General features: G+C 42.1%; 1 protein-coding gene across 1 annotated transcript; it reads right to left on the bottom strand.

Annotated features, from left to right (window-relative positions):
- Window positions 1–128: 128 nt before the first annotated feature.
- On the bottom strand, window positions 129–2,911 carry LOC140875379 (protein CDC73 homolog). The gene is made up of 4 exons (XM_073279049.1): window positions 1,810–2,911; window positions 756–838; window positions 527–617; window positions 129–336 (listed from the first exon to the last, which is right to left on the bottom strand). The coding sequence occupies exons 1-3, from the start codon at window positions 2,789–2,791 to the stop codon at window positions 528–530; spliced, it is 1,155 nt and encodes a 384-aa protein (XP_073135150.1). The 5' UTR covers window positions 2,792–2,911; the 3' UTR covers window positions 129–336; window position 527.
- Window positions 2,912–21,001: the final 18,090 nt, after the last annotated feature.

The following is a 21,001-nucleotide window of genomic DNA, read 5'->3' as shown; positions in this document are numbered from 1 at the left end:
TTCGTATGGTGTTGCCTCCTTTTGTAATAAAGATAATTGATATCTATCCCACATTAGACTATTTTTGCATATTAAATAATTGGTCTTAAAATTGATAATTCGCCTAAAGACTTGATGGCAAATCGAGAATGGAATAATCCATAAGAATTCTCCTGTAGTTGCAAAAGATAACTCATCGAGCGTTTCTAATACAATCATGTCAGTCAAAGACCTGTAGGTATCATGTATACATAGACAAACCTGTATCTACAGAGCTTCTCCAAACCAGTAGACGGAAGATTGCCAGCATTCAGCAGGTCACAGCGGTCTCTCGGTTTTGGATTTTGCGTTGGACAACTGCTAGCAAACAGGAAAGCAAATGAAAAGATAAGCTAATGTTTTCTATCAGAAAGACAAATGAGAACTGAGGCCTGAGCATGAATATGCAAACGGGTCATGCATAGAACGAACATGAAGTCACGTCATGATAAGCAGATTTACGAAAAAGCAGAGAAATTATAACAATCATAAGAAGCATTTGGCTTACCCTAACGAGATCGAGATTGCATAAATTCTTCAAGTTTGTTCCACACCTCAAGTGCTGCAGCTCTGTCCTGGTGTCGCTTGTTTTTGCTAATCTGGTCATGAAGTAATACTCACAGTAGAACCAACAGAATGTAATAGAAATGAAGCCACAAGAAATAAAAATACATGTGAATGCAGGAGTCACTAATAGTTGGAGTATTGGAACATGTTCCAGATACAAGAATACTCACCGATATGATCTTCACATTCCACTGCTTCACGGTTTTTGCTGATTCTATGCTGTCATCCTCAAAGCGAATGTAAAACCCAAGAACTGCAATACAAGCAACTCCACGTGTTATTGCCTTCAATTTCGGAGGCAAAGTGAACATCAAACATGATACAAGCCAAGAATAGAGTGCAGTTTGTCATGCCAATGCTATATTCCTAGCATTTATCAGATGTATAAACTATGACAAAAATGCATAACATTATACATTTAAAATTTTAAATGTTGTATTCCACAGCAAAATGGTGATAACATTGTTCACAAGGACAACATGACTATAGTCCAAACATTTGAGGGATGATGGCATCAGTTAAAAAGACACCAAATTAAAATTCCTGCTCTATTCCACAGTCCTCCTCACGAAGAGAAAATACAAAACCGAGAAACATTCCTCACACCTGGTTAAAAAGCTTCCAGCAGACTAATTTAAATGACAGATACCAAGCAATTGCGCTATATGTGGCAATTATGCTGAGTTAAATAGAATTCAGGCTCGAGTTCATTTGCAATTGCAAATATCATATCAAAGGTATTTGGGGCGACTAGATGCTCAATGTTCCCATACATTGACAGCAAACTAATCATCCTCCAACATAAACACAAATGTATAAAGCTCGGAAATCAGCTAACAAGTGGTATTTGGCGTCAAATTCAAATGTAACCAATCAAGCGCGAAAATATATTGATATCGCATAAAGCAGCTAGCACATGGCATTTAGCATCGAATTCAAATTTATTTAATCAATTTAAGCGCGAAAATATATTGATATCGCATAAAGCAGCTAGCACGTGGCATTTAGCATCGAATTCAAATTTAACCAATTCAAGCGCGAAAATATATTGATACCGCATAAAGCAGCTACCACGTGGCATTTAGCATCGAATTCAAATTTAACCAATTCAAGCGCGAAAATATATTGATACCGCATAAAACAGCTACCGCGTGTCATTTTGCATCAAATTCAAATTTAACCAGTTCATGCGCGAAAATATATGAATTACGACATAAAACTTACTCTTGTTAAAGATCTCCACATGATCCTTAAATGGCCAGTCCTTGAACTGCCACTCCTTTCCAAGCACAAACACGGCAACCACGCGATCCCAATCATCACTTTTCAGTGCAGATGGCTTATCTCTCACCTCATAAGCTGTCACCACCCGATCCCTACTAAACTTCTTCTGCACTGTCACGCACTCGGGCTTCCCCCCTTTCATCTGCTTAACCTTATCATCCGAGGAAATGAACACCCCATCCTCCAAAAAGTCCTTAACATTATAAATGGTAATCAGGGTGGAAAACGCACTTGGGACCAAAATAATGGGCACGCCTTCCCCAATCTTGCGCATCTTCGTGGCCTCCTCCCCCACTCCATACCCTCTACTCTCAATTCTATTCTTAGCAACAATGTTATCTTTCCTCTGCAAAGCGTCCATACGTTGCTTCTCCTCCTCTCGTTTCGTAGCAGAAGCCAGGACACTATAAAAATCTCGACTTTTAAACACCAACATTGTCTCCCTATCCTTGATTGGTCTCTCCCTAGCCCTAATCAACTCAATCAGGCTCTTCTCGCTCGTTAAACCCTCCTGAACCGGCAATTCGTTGGAATCATACTGCAGATTACGTTCCACATTGTTCAAGGCTGGGATTTGAGGAATGTTAGGGAAATCAAGGGGGACAATGGAATCAGAAGATTGGATTTTTCCAGTAAGATAATCAAGAACCGTTTTGCGATCAGGGAGAGTGACGGCGGGGATGCGGAGAGATCGCGCGTGCTGCAGGTAATCGGTGTGCTTGAGTTGGTGATTGGTGATGAAGTGAAAAAGGGTTTCAAGAGTGTAGCGGCGGGTGGATTGCACGTGCTTGGAGCGGTAAGCGGTCTCGATGGTAGCCGGGAAGGAGTAGTCGGAGCCGAAGCGATATTCATCGTTGACGCGGACGATTTTGTCGAGTGAATTGCGGATTGTGTACTCGCGGAGAAGGGTTAGCGGGTCCATCGGGATTCACGGCGGAGGAGAGGTGGCGCTCGAGGGTTTTTGTGTGCGGCGGGGATTACTTCTTCACACTCTCTCCAATACTATTCTTAAATTAATTTTCAAAGGTAAAAACCTCGTAATTGGTCTCAAGACCAAGACAAAATGTAGACTTTGATTGCCTTCGGGTTTATGCAGGTTCAAACTATATGGATAATTGACTTCTTCTCGGATTAGTCGCACAAACTTTTTACGTCCAAATTATCTAGAAGAACAAAAATGACACAAGATATTTTGGTAGTGTGATGATGCGCAGGAACAATCGGGTAGTCGGTTGGACGACTGCTCGGGCAAACAATAAGAGAGTCCGGGTAAGTGATCACCGGATGATTAAATGATATGGTTGTTTCGGGCATCTAAGTCTGATGCTTAAGTCAGCAAAGGGAAAGCATATCAGCTGGAAAATCAAAGGAAATGAGAGAGTATATGTAATGCGAAGTTTAGTGGGCATACCCCTTGTTGTACTTGGTTGTGCAGTATTAATAGGATCCTGGAATGGAAGGACTCCTTCGAGAATCCTGGATAATGGCCACAATTATGAATCGTGGCTTGTACTGCGGGAGTACTTGGAAGCGTGATGATGTGGGGAGAATGTGCTCCTGAATAATAGGTGATGTCTGCTTGGGGTTGACTCGGTCTTAAAATCTCCGTCGGCTCTTTGACCACCTCTACTCTGGCTTGCTAGCTTTCCAGGCCAAGTATATATCTCCGGACCCTTACTACCCTAACCTGGGTTGCTCGATAGTTCCAGTTTCTATCCTTCTTACCCGGGCCTCTCACCTCGACCCGGGTTCGGTGATAACATGGTGTATTCTCATGATATCACTACTCGTCCCCTAAAATAGTCGAGCTAGAGCCTAGCTCGTTGTTCCGAGTAGTCAATATCGAACTCCTAGGGAGAGGTGACATTTTCTTCCCAACCCGTATCCCAACTAGGGCTGACTCAAGAAACGTCAGCCCTAATTGTTGCAGGTGAACGTGTGGGTCAGAAATCATCATACGTCATTTCAACTGCTCGTACTTATTCATCTTGTCCATCCATTTCTCTCCCTTTTGAACGGCCCAGATTATCGGGTCATTAATATTTCTAATCCCTCTTTTCCCGCACCTTCATCTTACTTTTACCTTCTTCTTCCTCAAGTTTCCTCCTGCTCTAAAGGTAGCCGGTGCTCTCATTCTGCAACTTCCGATCGATCATCATCATCCCTGTAAGTGCTTAATTATTTCTCTTCCTCTATGTCTAATTCTACATCTTCTACCTCTGGTGCAAATGCTCGAGGCTCAACTGCGTAAGAATCTGCGGGTAAAAGTTCGAGCGACGACCACTCTATCTCCACCATTCCTTCCACCGCCGCTTCCTGAAAGACCCCTGCTCTTCCTCCCCTCCAAATTATGGAAACCACCTCCCAATCCTCCCCTAAACCAAAGCCCCATCAATTTCCTCCCGGCCTTCTGGCCCTCCAGGGAAGGGTAAAAAGGTACTTTCTCCAGAGCTCCAAGTTCAAAACCCAACCCTTTTACCATCATCCCAGCAGAAAAAACCCCTATGCTTTTCCCTGGTTCTCCCACTTGCCTTGCACCCTGTCTGGCTGGGCAATCGAGGAGATCCAAACTTTAGGAAATATCCTCTCCTCTTACACCATCCTTCGTCCTCGTCCCGAGGACACCCCTGACCTTCCTCCCAAGGGTTATTTCACTTTTTTCAGAGACCAAGTTCGCAGCGGTCTTCACTTTCCCATCCCTGCCTTTTATACTAAGGTGTCCAAGTTTCTCGGGATTCCTATCAACCAGTTCCACCCCAATTCCTTCCAGATAATGGTTGACACTTATGTGTTGTTCAAGATGAACAACCTGGCCATTACCCCTATTATCCTCCATTATTATTATACTTTCCGCTTAAATGAAGGGGCCTTATCTCTGACTGCTCGGTTAAATAGCCGCATCTTAAGTGATATTCCTTCCTCTCTAAAGGGTGGAAAGGCCGGCACTTTTATATCCAACCCTCTGTCCCTCTCACATGCAAGACCGGCTTCTTAACCCGGATTCCTCCACAACCCGATTTACCCCATCACTATAATACCAAAGAACCCTATCTTAAGTCAATAGTTGGTAGATAGAGAGAAATTCTTTTCAAGTGTCCTCATATCAGGGGGTAACTTGGAATCTTACGGGTTGAGTGCCCCAGCCGAGGACCCTACCAACAGGGTGATCGACGAGTTTGCTGCCCCGGGTGCTCAACCTGGTAAATATCTTCATTGGTTCCTTATTTTTAATAATTATATATTGACTTATCTGGTCCTCTCATTTTTTCCTTTACAGACGCACCCGAGATGATGAGGGAAGCATTTGATAAGATAAGGGCTGAGAAAAAGGCTGCAGAAAAGGCCCTAACAGAGAAAAGAACGGCTCAAGAGCAGGCCAAGGCTGCCAAGATGATAACTAAGGACTGAATTCCAGCAAAGAGACAAGGAGCCGAGGGAGAGCGGCCAGGGATCTGAGAAAACTGCTACAGATCAAGCACCGGTGCCTCCAGTCGGGCCCCAAGTAATAAATGAGATAATGCCCAGATCGAGAACTCCTCCTCCAATTCCCTTTGATGCCCTTGTTCTAGGGGTAACTGATCAACTGTCCCTGTCTCCTGAAGACCTAGAGAACCCCTCCCCTCTCAATCACTGCAAAAAGAAAGCCGCTTCCACCCGGGAGTCCATCATTCTCAGCGTTTCTGAAGACCATATCCTTGGGACCTCTTCCCTTCCGGGCCCATAGAAAAATGCTTCGGAGCAGGCTGCCCCGAGTTCTTCCCATACCATGGCAAAACTATTTATAGGTGGTGCTACCTCAGCCAGCATCACCTTCCTCAAGATCATCTCTTCCCCCGCATACCTGGCCTACATGGCCGAACGGGGGCCTCACACCAAGTTCTTAGAAGGTGCCTCCCAAGCTTATACGGTAAGCGCATATTTCCATTCATGCCTTATATTTATTTACACTTTATATTTTTCTGATGTCCCTTCATCTTCGGTGTCAGGGTATTCGTATGCTGATAGATTCCTTCGAGGAAACTTCGGTCGGCCTCTGCAGAGAAGGAGATCGAGCTCGGACTATCTTGGATCTATATGACCAGACCCGTATCCAACTGGCCCGAGCCTGAGACAGTCATGAGTCCGAGGTTACTACCTTGTCCAAGGATCTCGGTGAGTCACATGCTGAGGTATCTAAACTAAAAATGGCACACGAAGCCTCCCAAGGAGAGATAAAAGAAATCCGGCTAGATAAAGTGGCTTACAAATCCCAAATGGAGACTGCTCAAGCTGATGCAACGGCTGCCAATGCAGAATCAGAACGTCTGAATAAGTTGGGTGACGAGTACATGACCGCACTGGAGAAGAACTTAAAGTCTGAAGCTGATTGGCGGACTAATTTCCTGGGATCTACCGAATTCTAGAAGGCGGTGATTGACAAGGCCTTCAACTTTTTTGAGACAATATTCAACATGTGCAATGCCCAGTTTGCCGAAGCTGGTCTAGTTCCAGCGGATAAAGAAGACTTTCTCGACCTAGATAAGGCCATTGACTCCCTTCCCAAGGAGTCTGATGAGGATAAAAGAGAAAAGGCTTTCGAGGTGGCCGAATCTCCCGAGGCCGGACCTAGGCGGCGCCTTTTAGAACACTGGATGTGCTTCGATCGTTAATGAATACCTTTTCTCTGATTTTGTCCTTGTTATCCTTTATTGAATGCTCTTCACTTGGTACTTACACTTAGACTTTGTTGTAAGAGTGGGTGCCCAGTGAGCCAACTGTGTGGCTATGGGCTTTGATGACTCTTTGTATGAACAATCTTTTGTTTAATATTATTTACACTTTTATGGCAATGACTTTATATTACTTCATATTGTTATATTGTGATATACTATTGTTGTTTTGATAAAGACCTTGAATATACTATAGTGTATGTAAGATGTGGTAGAACATGGAGATGTCTATCATGAAATACATCTTATAGTCACTGTATGTTCTAAAACCGTTCCTAGTCAATTGAGCCGTCCGATAATAAGGATAAGGATCGCTCGAGTTTGAGACTAGCATTTGCGATGCGGAGTACCACGTTTCATTGGTAGGGAACATGGAGATGTTCGAAGCATGCAAATGGATATTCATAGGATGAATAATCGAACTACCCTATCCGGACTTTCCAAGTGGTTATCACTTATCGAGTGGATTAAGTCCGCGGTTTTGGTTGTACACCATTAGTCCTTACGACTTGAAACATCATGGAGACTCTATATGCTAGTGCTGTGCTTTGACTCGTTTATCGACTCTATGGGGGTCATCAGGTGTCGAGATTGGGTACAGTTACGACACATATAGGAGTCAATGCATTGTTGTCAAGGATTCACCACATACTTGCGAGTATGGATATCCTATGCGATCTGAGGAGATATTAGTGTGACAAATCTCTGGCCAGAGTACTTGATGTGATTTAAGAAATGGTTTCTTAGTAGCACATGCGATGTCACTAATTTGATCTTCAAGATGTATTGCATAGTTATCGAATCTTGAGCGACTCTCGATATACCAATGGTTGTTGATTCGATCGGGATATTTGGATGAAGGGACCGTACTGTACGCTAACCAAAATCTACTGGTTCTTGTAGGCACTATCAGTGATACCTAGGGAATCATGGGGCGATGTTGCTAGGCGCTTTACCATGATTCGTTGGGCAAGTCGGAAAGTGTTGTTCCGAGTCACAAGGAGTTGTGAGCCCACGGCTAGCTGTATCCCTGAACCATTGAGGGTCACACAGTGTAATGGAGTTTTAATCCCCGTTGAGATAGTTAAATTTAAAGAGTTAAATTTAATGAACTAAGGAGTTGGACTTCTTAAATAAGAGTAAGGGAGTAGGATTTCCTAAAATGACATAGGGATGGACATTTTTGGAAACCACTGAATTCGGATTCAGGAAAATTTATTTTGACTTTAAAATGTGCAGAAATGGTTTCTGTGCACATTGGTGAAATCAGTTCATCAATCGGAGTCACGATGAATTTTATATTAATTTCTGAACGAGCGGGCTTTGCTTGTCGGGCCCCAGCTTATGACTAATGGGCCCTAAGGTGTTAGTGGCCTGCATTATAAATAAGTTATTTCAGTACAGAAATTACACACAACAGGTCATAATTTTTGAGACAGAGAAAAATTTCGAACCCTAGCTCTCTCTCTCTGTTCGGCCGACCCCTCCCCCTCTGCCCGAGATTTTCCGGTCTGTGATTTTGAATTGCAGTCTGGAATAGCGAATCAGATTCGTTTATTCTCTTCGCAGAAAACTTCTGATAGATTTTCTAGTGCAATCTATCAGAGGGATTAAACCTCTGTTCGTGGACCTGATTGAAGGAGTTCATCGGTTCCAGGGAGAGACAACAAGAGCAGATCAAATCTGTTGGTGTCCATTAATCTCGTTGCGAGATTGGAGGTAAAATTTAATTAATTGTTATTTGAATTTTACACACACTTATAATTTAATCGTTGAACGGTTGATACCCACACCATGGAATTGTTCCATGATAAAATTTTTTAAACTTCCGCTACACCGGGTATCAATCGTGATTGATCTGAGAGCCGCGTTTTCCAAACAGTGGTATCAGAGCCAGGTTGCTCAGATCAAACGATTAAATTAATCAATTGTACAAAATTTTTGAGTCTCGGTTTTTTGAAACAAAATAAATATTTTTAAATAAAAAATTTTTTTTTTCGGGGCAAAACCCGGGCAGCGATTGGATCGCTGCCCGGTGGGGCAGCAATTGTTGCTGCCCCGGGCGGCGCACGGCGCCGCCCAAAGGGGGCGCACGGCGCCGCCCAAGGCGGCGACCGTCGCCGCCCAGGGCGGCGCACGGCGCCGCCTAGGGCAGCGCTGTGCGCTGCCCAGCGCAGCGCTGGGCGCTGCGCAGGGCAGCGCTCGGCGCTGCCCAGGGGCGGCGCTCGGCGCTGCCCTAAGGGGCAGCCGGGCTGCCCCCGGCCCGCGCCCCGGGTGCGGGCCGGCCCGGGAGTGTCCCGGGCGGCCCGCGGGAAAAATTATATTTTTATTTAAAAAATTAATTTTAATATTTAAAATTTTATTTTTGGTCCGGTCAAAAATTGTTTTTGATTGGTTCACGAGATTTCGGATCGAATTGTTCGAGTCCGTAAATTTTAAAATTGATTTTGGATAAATTTGAATTTTTGGAAAATTTTAATATTTTATCCGTAAATTTGAATTTTGAAATCAATTATTTTGGTACAATTGATGATAAGATATGATCTTATGATATATTAAGTAAAATATGATTTTATTTGTAAAATTGGATTTTATAGATAAAATATGATTTTATTTGATATAGAGATAAAATATGATTTTATATGTGAAATGAGATTTTATATATAAAATATGATTTTATCTTGTTTAAATTTGAATTGCCACAGCATGTTATCCAATAAATTAATTTTGAATTAAATGTTATTGGATAAGGATGATCGATTGCCATGACCAATTTTGTAGGTGTATGTTAGGAATTTACATTTTGTCTTTATTATTGTTGGTTTTATTAATGGGCCTGGTTTATGGCCCGATATGAATGTCATATGTAATAAAAGTGGGCTTGGTTTATAGCCCGTTCCCACCCCTAAAAATGTATCCCCTACTTGTCATTGTTATTTATTGTAAATACATTAGATTTAGTGGGAGATCAAGATTTGAAGATGGTGGGCCCAGCAGACAATGAAGACTGAAGAAATGTAAATTGGAAGCATATGTAATAGGATTGCATTTGCATACTGCATATTACCTAGGATTGGACTAAGACCCGTGATTGGCAACCACGGGTCAATTAGAAATGGAATCGATCATCCTATATAATATGTGATATTATGATTGTATGCATGTTTAGACATAAATTGCGTGAATCCGGCAATGCATGCAATAAATTAAATATGATGAGACAAATAATTTTATAAATAAAATCCCTCATTTTAAATATGATTTAAAATTTATATCAAGATAAATAAAGGAAATTTAAATATTGTTTAAATGTTCCTACCTTCCATCAACGGTCAATGTATGTGATGCTACCCGCGGATACGGTCCGGCTCATATTATTGGGGGGGCCCGTCCGTCGGAAAGCTGTACATTGGATCGACAAATGTTGTAAGTTGGGTGGAACTCCCATGGGATTGGCTCATATTATTGGGGGATCCACATGGCGACCGTCCATCACAACTTAATATTGATGGGTCATCTTGACATGTCACTTTAAACGGCGTCATATTATTGGGCCCTTATTGGACATGAGGTAAACACATGGGGGTTGCTTTGGAAGCAATTGGGCTCTACCTTTTGAGAATTATGGTTGGCTGATATTATTCGGGACCATAAGTTTGTCAATTGGACTCCATGTTCTCACTAAGGAAAAAGTTTCCCGTTTTCACTAGAGGGTGGTGAAATCGTTAAAATAGTGGGAGTGAGATTCATAAAATTAAATTCGCCTATTTTATGTCTTAGTAAATTGTTAAACAATCATTGATATATGTCTGTTTTTCCTTTTCAGTATTTCATACAATGAATTCGCGAAATCCTTTATTCTCGATCCTCGAACAAAACAAGCTGACTGGCGCCAACTATACGGAATGGTTCCGGAAGTTGAAGATTGTCTTAACTTCGGAGAAAATGCTCTACGTGTTAGAGAAAGCACCTCCGAAGGAAGCACCAGCTGACATAAGTCCGGAGGAAATGGCCAAACTTGATGCATGGTGTGACCATGACATCAAGACCAAATGCTATATGCAAGCCTCGATGTCTGATGAACTCCAGAGGCGATTTGAGGACACGGTGAATGCTGCTGACATTCACGCGCAACTCAAGGAACTTTTTGGGGCTCAGTCGAGGGCTGAAAGGTTCTCTACTGTTAAGGAGTTGATGACGTGCCGCATGCGTGAAGGGACTTCGGTCCGTGATCATGGGGTACGAGTGATTTGGCTCATACAGAAGTTAGCGACCCTTGATTTGGTGTTGGAGCATGAACTCAATGTGGACTTGCTGCTTCTATCTCTTCCTTCTTCATTTGATGGATTCGTGATAAATTTTAATATGAACAAGATAGAGGCCACCCTTGAAGAGATGGTCAATATGCTCGTTACATATGAATCCACACTTAAGAAGGATAAGCCAGCTTTCTTGGTGGGCTCCTCATCTTCTGCTAAGAAGGGGCCAAGTATGAAGGGCAAGAAACGTTCTGCCCCACCCAAGAAAGTGGAACCCGAGAAGAAGCAAAAGACAAAGGCTTCAAACAATGGAAAATCCAAGGATGTTTGCCATTACTGCAAGAAGCCGGGTCATTGGAAGCGCAACTGCAAGGAGTATCTTGAGCAGTTAGGAACTGCAAAGGGTATGTTCTATATCGAAATAAACATGTCATTTAATACAACTTCTTGGGTATTGGATACCGGATGTGGATCTCACATTTGCAATGATTTGCAGGTGATGACAAGAAGTCGCAGGCTTAGAATGGGTGAGACCCAGCTGAGGCTCGGGAATGGTTCCAGAGTTGAAGCTACGGCCATTGGAGATGTTTGTTTGATTTTGCAGAATGGTTTTAAATTATTGTTGAGAGATGTTTTATTTGTGCCAGATTTAATTAAAAACATTATTTCTATTTCTATGCTTGATAGAGATGGTTATTCTTGTAATTTTGTGAATGGGATTTGCAATATTTACAAGAATGAATGTTTAATTGGAAATGGACAACTTGAAAACGATCTATACAATTTAAAACTAAAAGACGTTCCAGTGAATTGTATTGACAAACCGGCGACAACAAACAAAAGGAAAATCGATAGTCAAAACCCGGCAAACCTTTGGCACGCTAGACTAGGTCATATTTCCTCAAGGAGGATGAACAAGCTAGTGGGAGAGGGCATGTTTGATATGTCTGATATTAACTCTCTACCTACTTGTGAATCCTGCCTAAAAGGAAAAATGACTAAATCTCCTTTTAAGGGGAAACCTGAGCGTAGTCAGAATCTGTTGGATTTGATCCATACAGATGTTTGTGGTCCATTTAGAGTAGGGACTCAACATGGCCACACCTACTTCATTACCTTTACTGATGATTATTCAAGGTATGGGTATTTATATTTAATGAAATATAAGTCTGAAGCATTTGAAAAGTTCAAAGAATTCAAGGCTGAAGTAGAAAACAAGCTAGGTAAAAGTATTAAAGCACTTCGATCGGATCGAGGTGGAGAATACTTGAGTACCGAGTTTTTGGACTATCTGAAAGAGAATGGGATTCTCTCTCAGTGGACTCCTCCTATGACACCACAGCTTAATGGTGTATCGGAGCGTCGTAATCGAACTTTGTTGGACATGGTTCGATCTATGATGAGCTTCACTGAGCTTCCACCTTCGTTTTGGGGCTATGCGCTTGAAACGGCGGTATTGTTGTTGAACAACGTCCACACTAAAGCAGTGGACAAAACACCATACGAGTTATGGAATGGCAAAGCTCCTAAGTATTCGTACTTGAGGATTTGGGGATGTCCTGCTTACGTGAAGCGGACAGTGGGAGATAAGTTGGATAGTCGATCCAGCTTATGTTATTTTGTAGGGTATCCGAAGAATTCAATCGGATATTATTTCTATTATCCTGCTGAAACAAAGGTGTTTGTTTCTAGGAATGCCACCTTCTTAGAGAAGGAGTTCTTATTGGATAAGAAAGGCGAGATGATGGAACTCGAAGAAGTTCGAGAAGAACCCAAAATACAAAATAACGATTCTACACCTCAGGAACCATTGTTGGACACGCCTGCACCTAGAAGATTCGAAAGGACTTCTAGACCTCCAGTTCGATATGGTCTTCTTCTTGAAGGGGATCAAGATGAACCCGACATTGGATGTGATCCAAGAAACTTCAAGGAAGCAATTTCTGATGCGGATTCGAATTTATGGCTTGAAGCTATGCAGTCAGAATTGGATTCGATGCATACAAACCAAGTTTGGTCTTTAGTAGATCCTCCCGATGGAATTGTTCCGATAGGGTGTAAATGGATCTACAAAAGAAAGCTTGGGCCTGATGGTAAGGTATTGACCTACAAGGCGCGATTGGTGGCTAAAGGTTATACTCAAAGGCAAGGAGTTGACTATGACGAAACCTTTTCACCAGTTGCAATGTTCAAGTCCATAAGAATCCTAATTGCCATAGCTGCATGGTATGACTATGAGATATGGCAGATGGATGTGAAGACTGCTTTTCTTAATGGAGACATTAAAGAAGAAATCTATATGAGGCAGCCTGAGGGGTTCACATCCATGGGAAGCGAGCATAAGGTATGCAAGCTTCAGAGATCAATTTATGGTCTAAAACAAGCATCAAGAAGTTGGAACCAGAAATTTGATGAAACAATAAAAGATTTTGGTTTCATCAAGAACCCGGAGGAACCTTGCGTGTACAAGAAAGTAGTTAAGGATGCGGTGACATTCTTAGTACTTTATGTTGATGACATCCTACTCATTGGGAATGATGTAGGGATGTTGCAGTCAACAAAGATATGGTTATCAGGTAGATTTTCGATGAAGGATTTGGGAGAGGCATCCTACATTCTTAGGATACAGATCTATAGAGATAGGTCTAAGAGAATGATAGGACTCACTCAATCAACCTACATCGATACCATATTGAAACGGTTTTCAATGGATGGGTCCAAAAGAGGACATCTACCCATGTGTCATGGAGTTTCTCTATCCAAGTCTATGTGTCCCAAGACTGATGAAGAGATAGAGAATATGACACATGTACCATATGCGTCAGCTATAGGTAGTATCATGTATGGGATGATATCTACCAGACCGGATGTAGCATTTGCTCTGAGTGTCACGAGCAGATATCAGTCTAATCCTGGTCAAATGCATTGGAAAGCCGTGAAGGACATTCTTAAGTACTTGCGAAGGACTAAGAATATGTTCATGGTTTATGGAGGACGAGAACTCAAATTGGAAGGCTATACCGACTCTAGCTTCCAAAGTGATGTGGATGACTCGAAGTCAACCTCTGGATTTGTGTTCATGCTCAATGGCGGTGCTGTCTCTTGGAAGAGTTCCAAGCAGGACACCACAGCGGATTCCACCACTGAGGCTGAATACATTGCAGCATCAGCTGCTGCTAAAGAGGCCGTTTGGATGAGTAATTTCGTCCAAGAGTTGGGCGTCATTCCTGAATTTGTTGGTCCAGTCCCGGTGTACTGCGACAACACGGGTGCCGTTGCTCAAGCAAAGGAACCAAGGTCTCATCAAAGATCCAAACACGTACTGAGGAAATACCACATAATCCGGGAGATTGTGGAAAGAGGAGACATCATTGTCGAACGAGTGGCCTCTGCAGACAATATCGCTGATCCGCTTACTAAGCCCTTGCCAGGACCATTGTTTGACAAACATCGCGAAGCAATGGGTCTACGTAGTATGACTAGTTGGCTATAGGGCAAGTGGGAGATTGTAAGAGTGGGTGCCCAGTGAGCCAACTGTGTGGCTATGGGCTTTGATGACTCTTTGTATGAACAATCTTTTGTTTAATATTATTTACACTTTTATGGCAATGACTTTATATTACTTCATATTGTTATATTGTGATATACTATTGTTGTTTTGATAAAGACCTTGAATATACTATAGTGTATGTAAGATGTGGTAGAACATGGAGATGTCTATCATGAAATACATCTTATAGTCACTGTATGTTCTAAAACCGTTCCTAGTCAATTGAGCCGTCCGATAATAAGGATAAGGATCGCTCGAGTTTGAGACTAGCATTTGCGATGCGGAGTACCACGTTTCATTGGTAGGGAACATGGAGATGTTCGAAGCATGAAAATGGATATTCATAGGATGAATAATCGAACTACCCTATCCGGACTTTCCAAGTGGTTATCACTTATCGAGTGGATTAAGTCCGCGGTTTTGGTTGTACACCATTAGTCCTTACGACTTGAAACATCATGGAGACTCTATATGCTAGTGCTGTGCTTTGACTCGTTTACCGACTCTATGGGGGTCATCAGGTGTCGAGATTGGGTACAGTTACGACACATATAGGAGTCAATGCATTGTTGTCAAGGATTCACCACATACTTGCGAGTATGGATATCCTATGCGATCTGAGGAGATATTAGTGTGACAAATCTCTGGCCAGAGTACTTGATGTGATTTAAGAAATGGTTTCTTAGTAGCACATGCGATGTCACTAATTTGATCTTCAAGATGTATTGCATAGTTATCGAATCTTGAGCGACTCTCGATATACCAATGGTTGTTGATTCGATCGGGATATTTGGATGAAGGGACCGTACTGTACGCTAACCAAAATCTACTGGTTCTTGTAGGCACTATCAGTGATACCTAGGGAATCATGGGGCGATGTTGCTAGGCGCTTTACCATGATTCGTTGGGCAAGTCGGAAAGTGTTGTTCCGAGTCACAAGGAGTTGTGAGCCCACGGCTAGCTGTATCCCTGAACCATTGAGGGTCACACAGTGTAATGGAGTTTTAATCCCCGTTGAGATAGTTAAATTTAAAGAGTTAAATTTAATGAACTAAGGAGTTGGACTTCTTAAATAAGAGTAAGGGAGTAGGATTTCCTAAAATGACATAGGGATGGACATTTTTGGAAACCACTGAATTCGGATTCAGGAAAATTTATTTTGACTTTAAAATGTGCAGAAATGGTTTCTGTGCACATTGGTGAAATCAGTTCATCAATCGGAGTCACGATGAATTTTATATTAATTTCTGAACGAGCGGGCTTTGCTTGTCGGGCCCCAGCTTATGACTAATGGGCCCTAAGGTGTTAGTGGCCTGCATTATAAATAAGTTATTTCAGTACAGAAATTACACACAACAGGTCATAATTTTTGAGACAGAGAAAAATTTCGAACCCTAGCTCTCTCTCTCTGTTCGGCCGACCCCTCCCCCTCTGCCCGAGATTTTCCGGTCTGTGATTTTGAATTGCAGTCTGGAATAGCGAATCAGATTCGTTTATTCTCTTCGCAGAAAACTTCTGATAGATTTTCTAGTGCAATCTATCAGAGGGATTAAACCTCTGTTCGTGGACCTGATTGAAGGAGTTCATCGGTTCCAGGGAGAGACAACAAGAGCAGATCAAATTTGTTGGTGTCCATTAATCTCGTTGCGAGATTGGAGGTAAAATTTAATTAATTGTTATTTGAATTTTACACACACTTATAATTTAATCGTTGAACGGTTGATACCCACACCATGGAATTGTTCCATGATAAAATTTTTTAAACTTCCGCTGCACCGGGTATCAATCGTGATTGATCTGAGAGCCGCGTTTTCCAAACATTTGTAGCCGTACATGACAAACGTCGGTCCTTTCACTTAGGGACATGCAATATTTCTAGGCGAATGGCACCAGAACCTTACGCTTCTTACGAAAGGAGAAAGGGCTTCATGCCCTCTGGGTTTTATGAGGTTCTGGGCCTCATGTCTCTCGGTCGTTAGAATGTTTCAGGGTCTCATGCCTCCTGGACTTTAAGAAGTGATGGGGCCTCATGTATCTCGGGCTTTAGAGTGTGCAAGGGTCTCATGCCTTCTGGACTTTAAGAGGTGCCGGGGCCTCATGCTTCCCTGGCTTTAGAGTGTGCCAGGGCCTCATGTCTTATGGACTTTAAGAGGTGTCGGAGCCTCATGTCTCCCGGGCTTTAGAGTGTGTCAGGGCCTCATGCCCCCTGGACTTTAAGAGATGTCGGGGCCTCATGCCTCCCGGGTTTTAGATTGTGCCAGGGCCTCATGCCTCCTGGACTTTAAGATGTGCTAGGGCCTCATGTCTCCTAGGTTTTAGAGTGTGCCAGGGCCTCAAGACTCCTGGACTTTAAGAAGTGTCGGGGTCTCATGTCTTCTAGGCTTTAGAGTGTGCCATGGCCTCATGCCTCCTAGATTTTAAGAGGTGTCGGGTCCTAACGCCTCCTGAGGTTTAGAGTTTGTCAGGACCTCATGCCTCATGGAATTTAAGAGGTGTTGGGGCCTCATGTGAGACCTCGGTTCTAAACGACTAATCTCGGACTAAACAAAAATTAGGCATACAAGATCCAACCATTAAAAGCATTTAATCTTTTTTTAAACGCCTCGCGCTCGCGCGAGTTAAACATCTCGCGCGCGCGCAGGCTACACATCCAGAGCCCCGGCTGAAGGCTCGCACCCGCGCGAGATACATCTCTCGTGCGCGGGTGGGATTACAAACCCGAGCCCCTGGGATTTCCTCGTGCGAGCGAGGGGGTACCCTCGCGCGCGCGCGGAAGGCTTGGGCAGAAAAGCACAGCCTAACATGTAACGCCCCGTTTTTATCTTAAATGAGTTTATTTGAGTTAATCGGAGATTACAGAGTTCACGAGCCGACTTGATTTTGTTCAGGGTCCTTTTTGCAAATTTTGGAAATTTCAGGGACCAAAATGCAATTATTGGATTTTATATAGTATCTACACTTAGAATTGAGATTGAAAAGTCTTCTCCTTCTTCCTTCTTACACGCCATCTCCATTGAAGCCGATCCATTGAGCCTCCAAGCTTTCTGATTTCAGTCCGAGCTCGATCCAGCCGTTGAAAATTATTTCTGAAGGCAGATTAGTGATCACTGCAGTGAGAGCTCCGTTATACCGTAAGTATTTCTCCGATCGGATATGTTTCATTTTTCGGAGGTTGTTAGAATCGATTTAGATTCTAGTATGTTGTTCTTGGCGGAGTTCTGATCGTTTATTATCTGTCGGTTTTGAAATAGAGCGACGTTCGGAATTGTTATGATTTTGGAAACAATTTTCGAAAATGTGGGTTTTGAGATTTGTTGGGATTGCCTTGTTGTTGTTGTATTAGCATTGAATTGAGTTGATATCGGTAATGAACTGCTGTCTGCGTTTCCGGTTTGTTCAGTTTTTAGCCGTTATGCCGTCGGTTTGAGTTTTGGGATTTCGAACCGTTTTTGAGTTGTTGAACTTGGCTTGTAAGTTGATCATGGTTATTGATCTTTGATTTGTATTTGAACAGATTCGTTTGGAGTTTGTCAAGCCCAGGGTTAACAACATTTGTTTGTTCAGAGATTTGGACGAAGAACGGTATAGAGAATTACCTTGAGCCTTGTTGTTGTTTAGATTGGTTAGACTTTGATACAATCTTTTGTTGTAGCTTCCCAGAAGTTGGAACAACTGCCTTGAAAGGTAAAAGCAGTCATCGATAGCGGGATAGCATACTCAGGACAGTTGGTTCTCGAGTTTCCCTTAAAAGCACATACTTGCATCTACACTTGTTCAAGCATGAGGAACTTGTGTCTTGTTGATTTGATTGAGCTTTTATTATATGGCTATGTTTTATGTTCTGTTATGCATTCATCTTGAGCCTACGTTGATTCAGCGGGCAGAACCGCTGTAAGGCCCGAAAATATTAAGTTTTTAATTACGGGATTTACGATTTAAATTCCGAATAAAAGTGAAAAGATGAATTTAAGAATTTATGGAAATTAGAGATTTTAATATCGGGTCAGAAATATTTAATTTAAGGATTTTTTGGATTTTAAGATTTTAATATCCAAAATTCTTAAATTAAAAGATTAAAAATATTTGCAATTGATATTTATGGAATTGAAGATGTGAATTCCAAGATGATAAATATCAAGGATTTAATTTGAGTATGAAATCCGAGCAAGGGCCAATTTGCAAATATTGAGTAGTTCAAAGACTAAAATGCGATAAGTTCCGAAATGATTTAATTTTAATCCGAGAATATTTAATTTGAGAATATGTAGAGTTTAGAATTAAATTCTATTATTCTTAAATTATTTAGGATTGAAATTGAATTAAATCGCTTGTCCGGGGACTGAATTGCCATTAGGCCAAAGTTCAGGGACCAAAATGCAATTCCCTTGCAACTTGGTCATTAAAAACGTGAAAAGGGATCAGATTCCCAGCCAAGAACGAGAGAAGAGGGCAGAAAGGGTTCCAAGCCAATTTTTGCTCTTTCAAGTCCCGATTAAATTCAATCCGCCCGGTAGAATTTCCGATTGATCGTATATTTGCGATCACAGCTCTGAGTTCTACGTTTTGACGTAAGTTTTATGAAGTTCTACCATGTTTGAATTTTAATTTGTTGTTAGAATTAAGATTTGATTGTATAAACATGTTCTAGCATATCCGACGATAGCATATCTAAGACGGATCGAGAAAAGATCGTCGTTTGAACATGTTTTGGATTTTGTGAAGATTTTTCTTAAATCTGAAAATTATCAGCTGCTATGTACGTGAATGATGTGATGAAATGGTGATGATTATTGGTTTATATGATTGTCTTATTGATGTTTAAGCTTTTGGAAAGATCAAAATCGTATCGTTACGCCGCCGGTTCAAGATTTTGAATTGTTATGCATTCTAAAGGTCTAGAGCTCATCTTCAAGTTATTGTGGATGAATTGACTATGTGATTATGTTGAGAATGAAGATATAATGATATTTGAATCGAAATATTTATCGGACTCGAATAGTTGCGACGTCGGTTTGAATTTCGATTGTATTAGCAAGATTTGAACTATATAAGCTTTAAAGAAACATCGATTCAGATTGGATATTTGTAGTGACCCTTACCCGGATCACCTACTAAACATAAACTTAGGCATGCAATTAACTTAATAAAACAGATATCAGAATAAAACTGCGGAAACCATAAACATTATACAATCCCAAGTAAAGGAATCTGTAATTTATCCAATAATATACAACCAAATCGAATAGCTGTATAAACCCAAACAACAGTAATAAAACCTAAGCGAAGCTCCAGCTGACCAACCACTGACTAGCCCCTCCTGGATCCACCCTCCTCGTCCAATCGCAAACCTGCCCCATGGAATAGGGTGTCCAGAAAATACAGAGTACGAGACGTGAGCATAAAATGCTCAGTACGAGAGTATGAGTATACATGCATGCAAAGTGAACTCCCTATAGACTCGAGGTCAAGGATCAGATAACAGAGACAGACCGGGCCCTGGTATGTAGCACGCTTTGCCGTCGCTTCAGGAGGTGGCTCCCATACCAAGATACCGTGGATACACCGGACCCAAATCGATGGAAGTCCATCCACTAACAGGATAGGGTACAACCCTACTAACAGACATCTCGAAAGAGATACAACAAGATGCAAATGAATGCAGCATAATATCATGGCATATAAATCATGCAGTCACATAATACATGCATACTCAGTCAGGATATCTCGAACAGTACTTTCGTACCTCAAAACAGTGCAAGCTCTACCAACTCTAGGTCCACGCCTATAGTCTGCTCTACACTGCCAAATGATACTACTATCATTAAAGTGCTCTAAAAGCCTTAACTAAGCTATTGCATACTCCTAAATATTTATAGGAAGCAAAAGCTATACCTTCGTCCGTCGTTAGCCCTTTGATATCGATGCCTCCAGAACTTGGGCACAACTCCGCTACGACTACCGAACGCCTCGCCGACCTCCGGACCAAGCCTAAGAAGACTAGAATAGCTCCAAAAGGACTAGAAGGAAAGGAGAACTCGGAAATGGGCAATAGAAAGTGAAGCCTCGGCCTTCTATTTATAGACAACGATCGGAACTTCCGATCCTTGATCGGAACGTCCGAACCTCGATCGAAACGTCCGATCCTGCCATCGGAGCTTCCGAAGATCCTGATCTGCCACGTGTCAAAATATCACTTGTTGACTCCGGATAGGGGTGATCGGAGCTTCCGGTCCTGATCGGAGCTTCCGATCTTGCCACACGTCATGCCTGACGTAATACCGATCGGAGCTTCCGATCCTGTTCGGAGCTTCCGATCCTGATCGGAGCTTCCGAACTCACCTTCGGAGCTTCCGAACTCTACCCAAGTAATTATGATTAATCCCTCAATTACTGATTTTGGTTACGGGCTACTACATTCTCCCCCACTTAAGATATTTCGTCCTCGAAATCAGATCTTTAAGTACCGAATGCAAAATACAGAAATCAGAAACATTCTTTATTCAAATCACACGTTTACAGAGTTTGCAACTGAATACAACTTAAAGAATGAAATCAAAACAACTCAGGATGGTCTTTACGCATCCTGTCCTCAAGCTCCCAAGTAGCTTCCTCAG

The sequence above is a fragment of the Henckelia pumila genome, chromosome 1 (genome assembly GCF_033568475.1).
Source record: "Henckelia pumila isolate YLH828 chromosome 1, ASM3356847v2, whole genome shotgun sequence".
Classification (NCBI taxonomy): domain Eukaryota; kingdom Viridiplantae; phylum Streptophyta; class Magnoliopsida; order Lamiales; family Gesneriaceae; genus Henckelia; species Henckelia pumila.
This window is presented reverse-complemented; position numbering and strand designations above follow the sequence as displayed.

Coding starts and splice junctions, on each gene's coding strand:
- LOC140875379 (XM_073279049.1), bottom strand. CDS start 2,791: ATGGACCCGCTAACCCTTCTCCGCGAGTACACAATCCGCAATTCACTC. Junction 839..1,809: donor TGTGGAGATCTTTAACAAGA/GTAAGTTTTATG, acceptor CTTGTATTGCAG/TTCTTGGGTTTTACATTCGC. Junction 618..755: donor GGAATGTGAAGATCATATCG/GTGAGTATTCTT, acceptor CTTCATGACCAG/ATTAGCAAAAACAAGCGACA.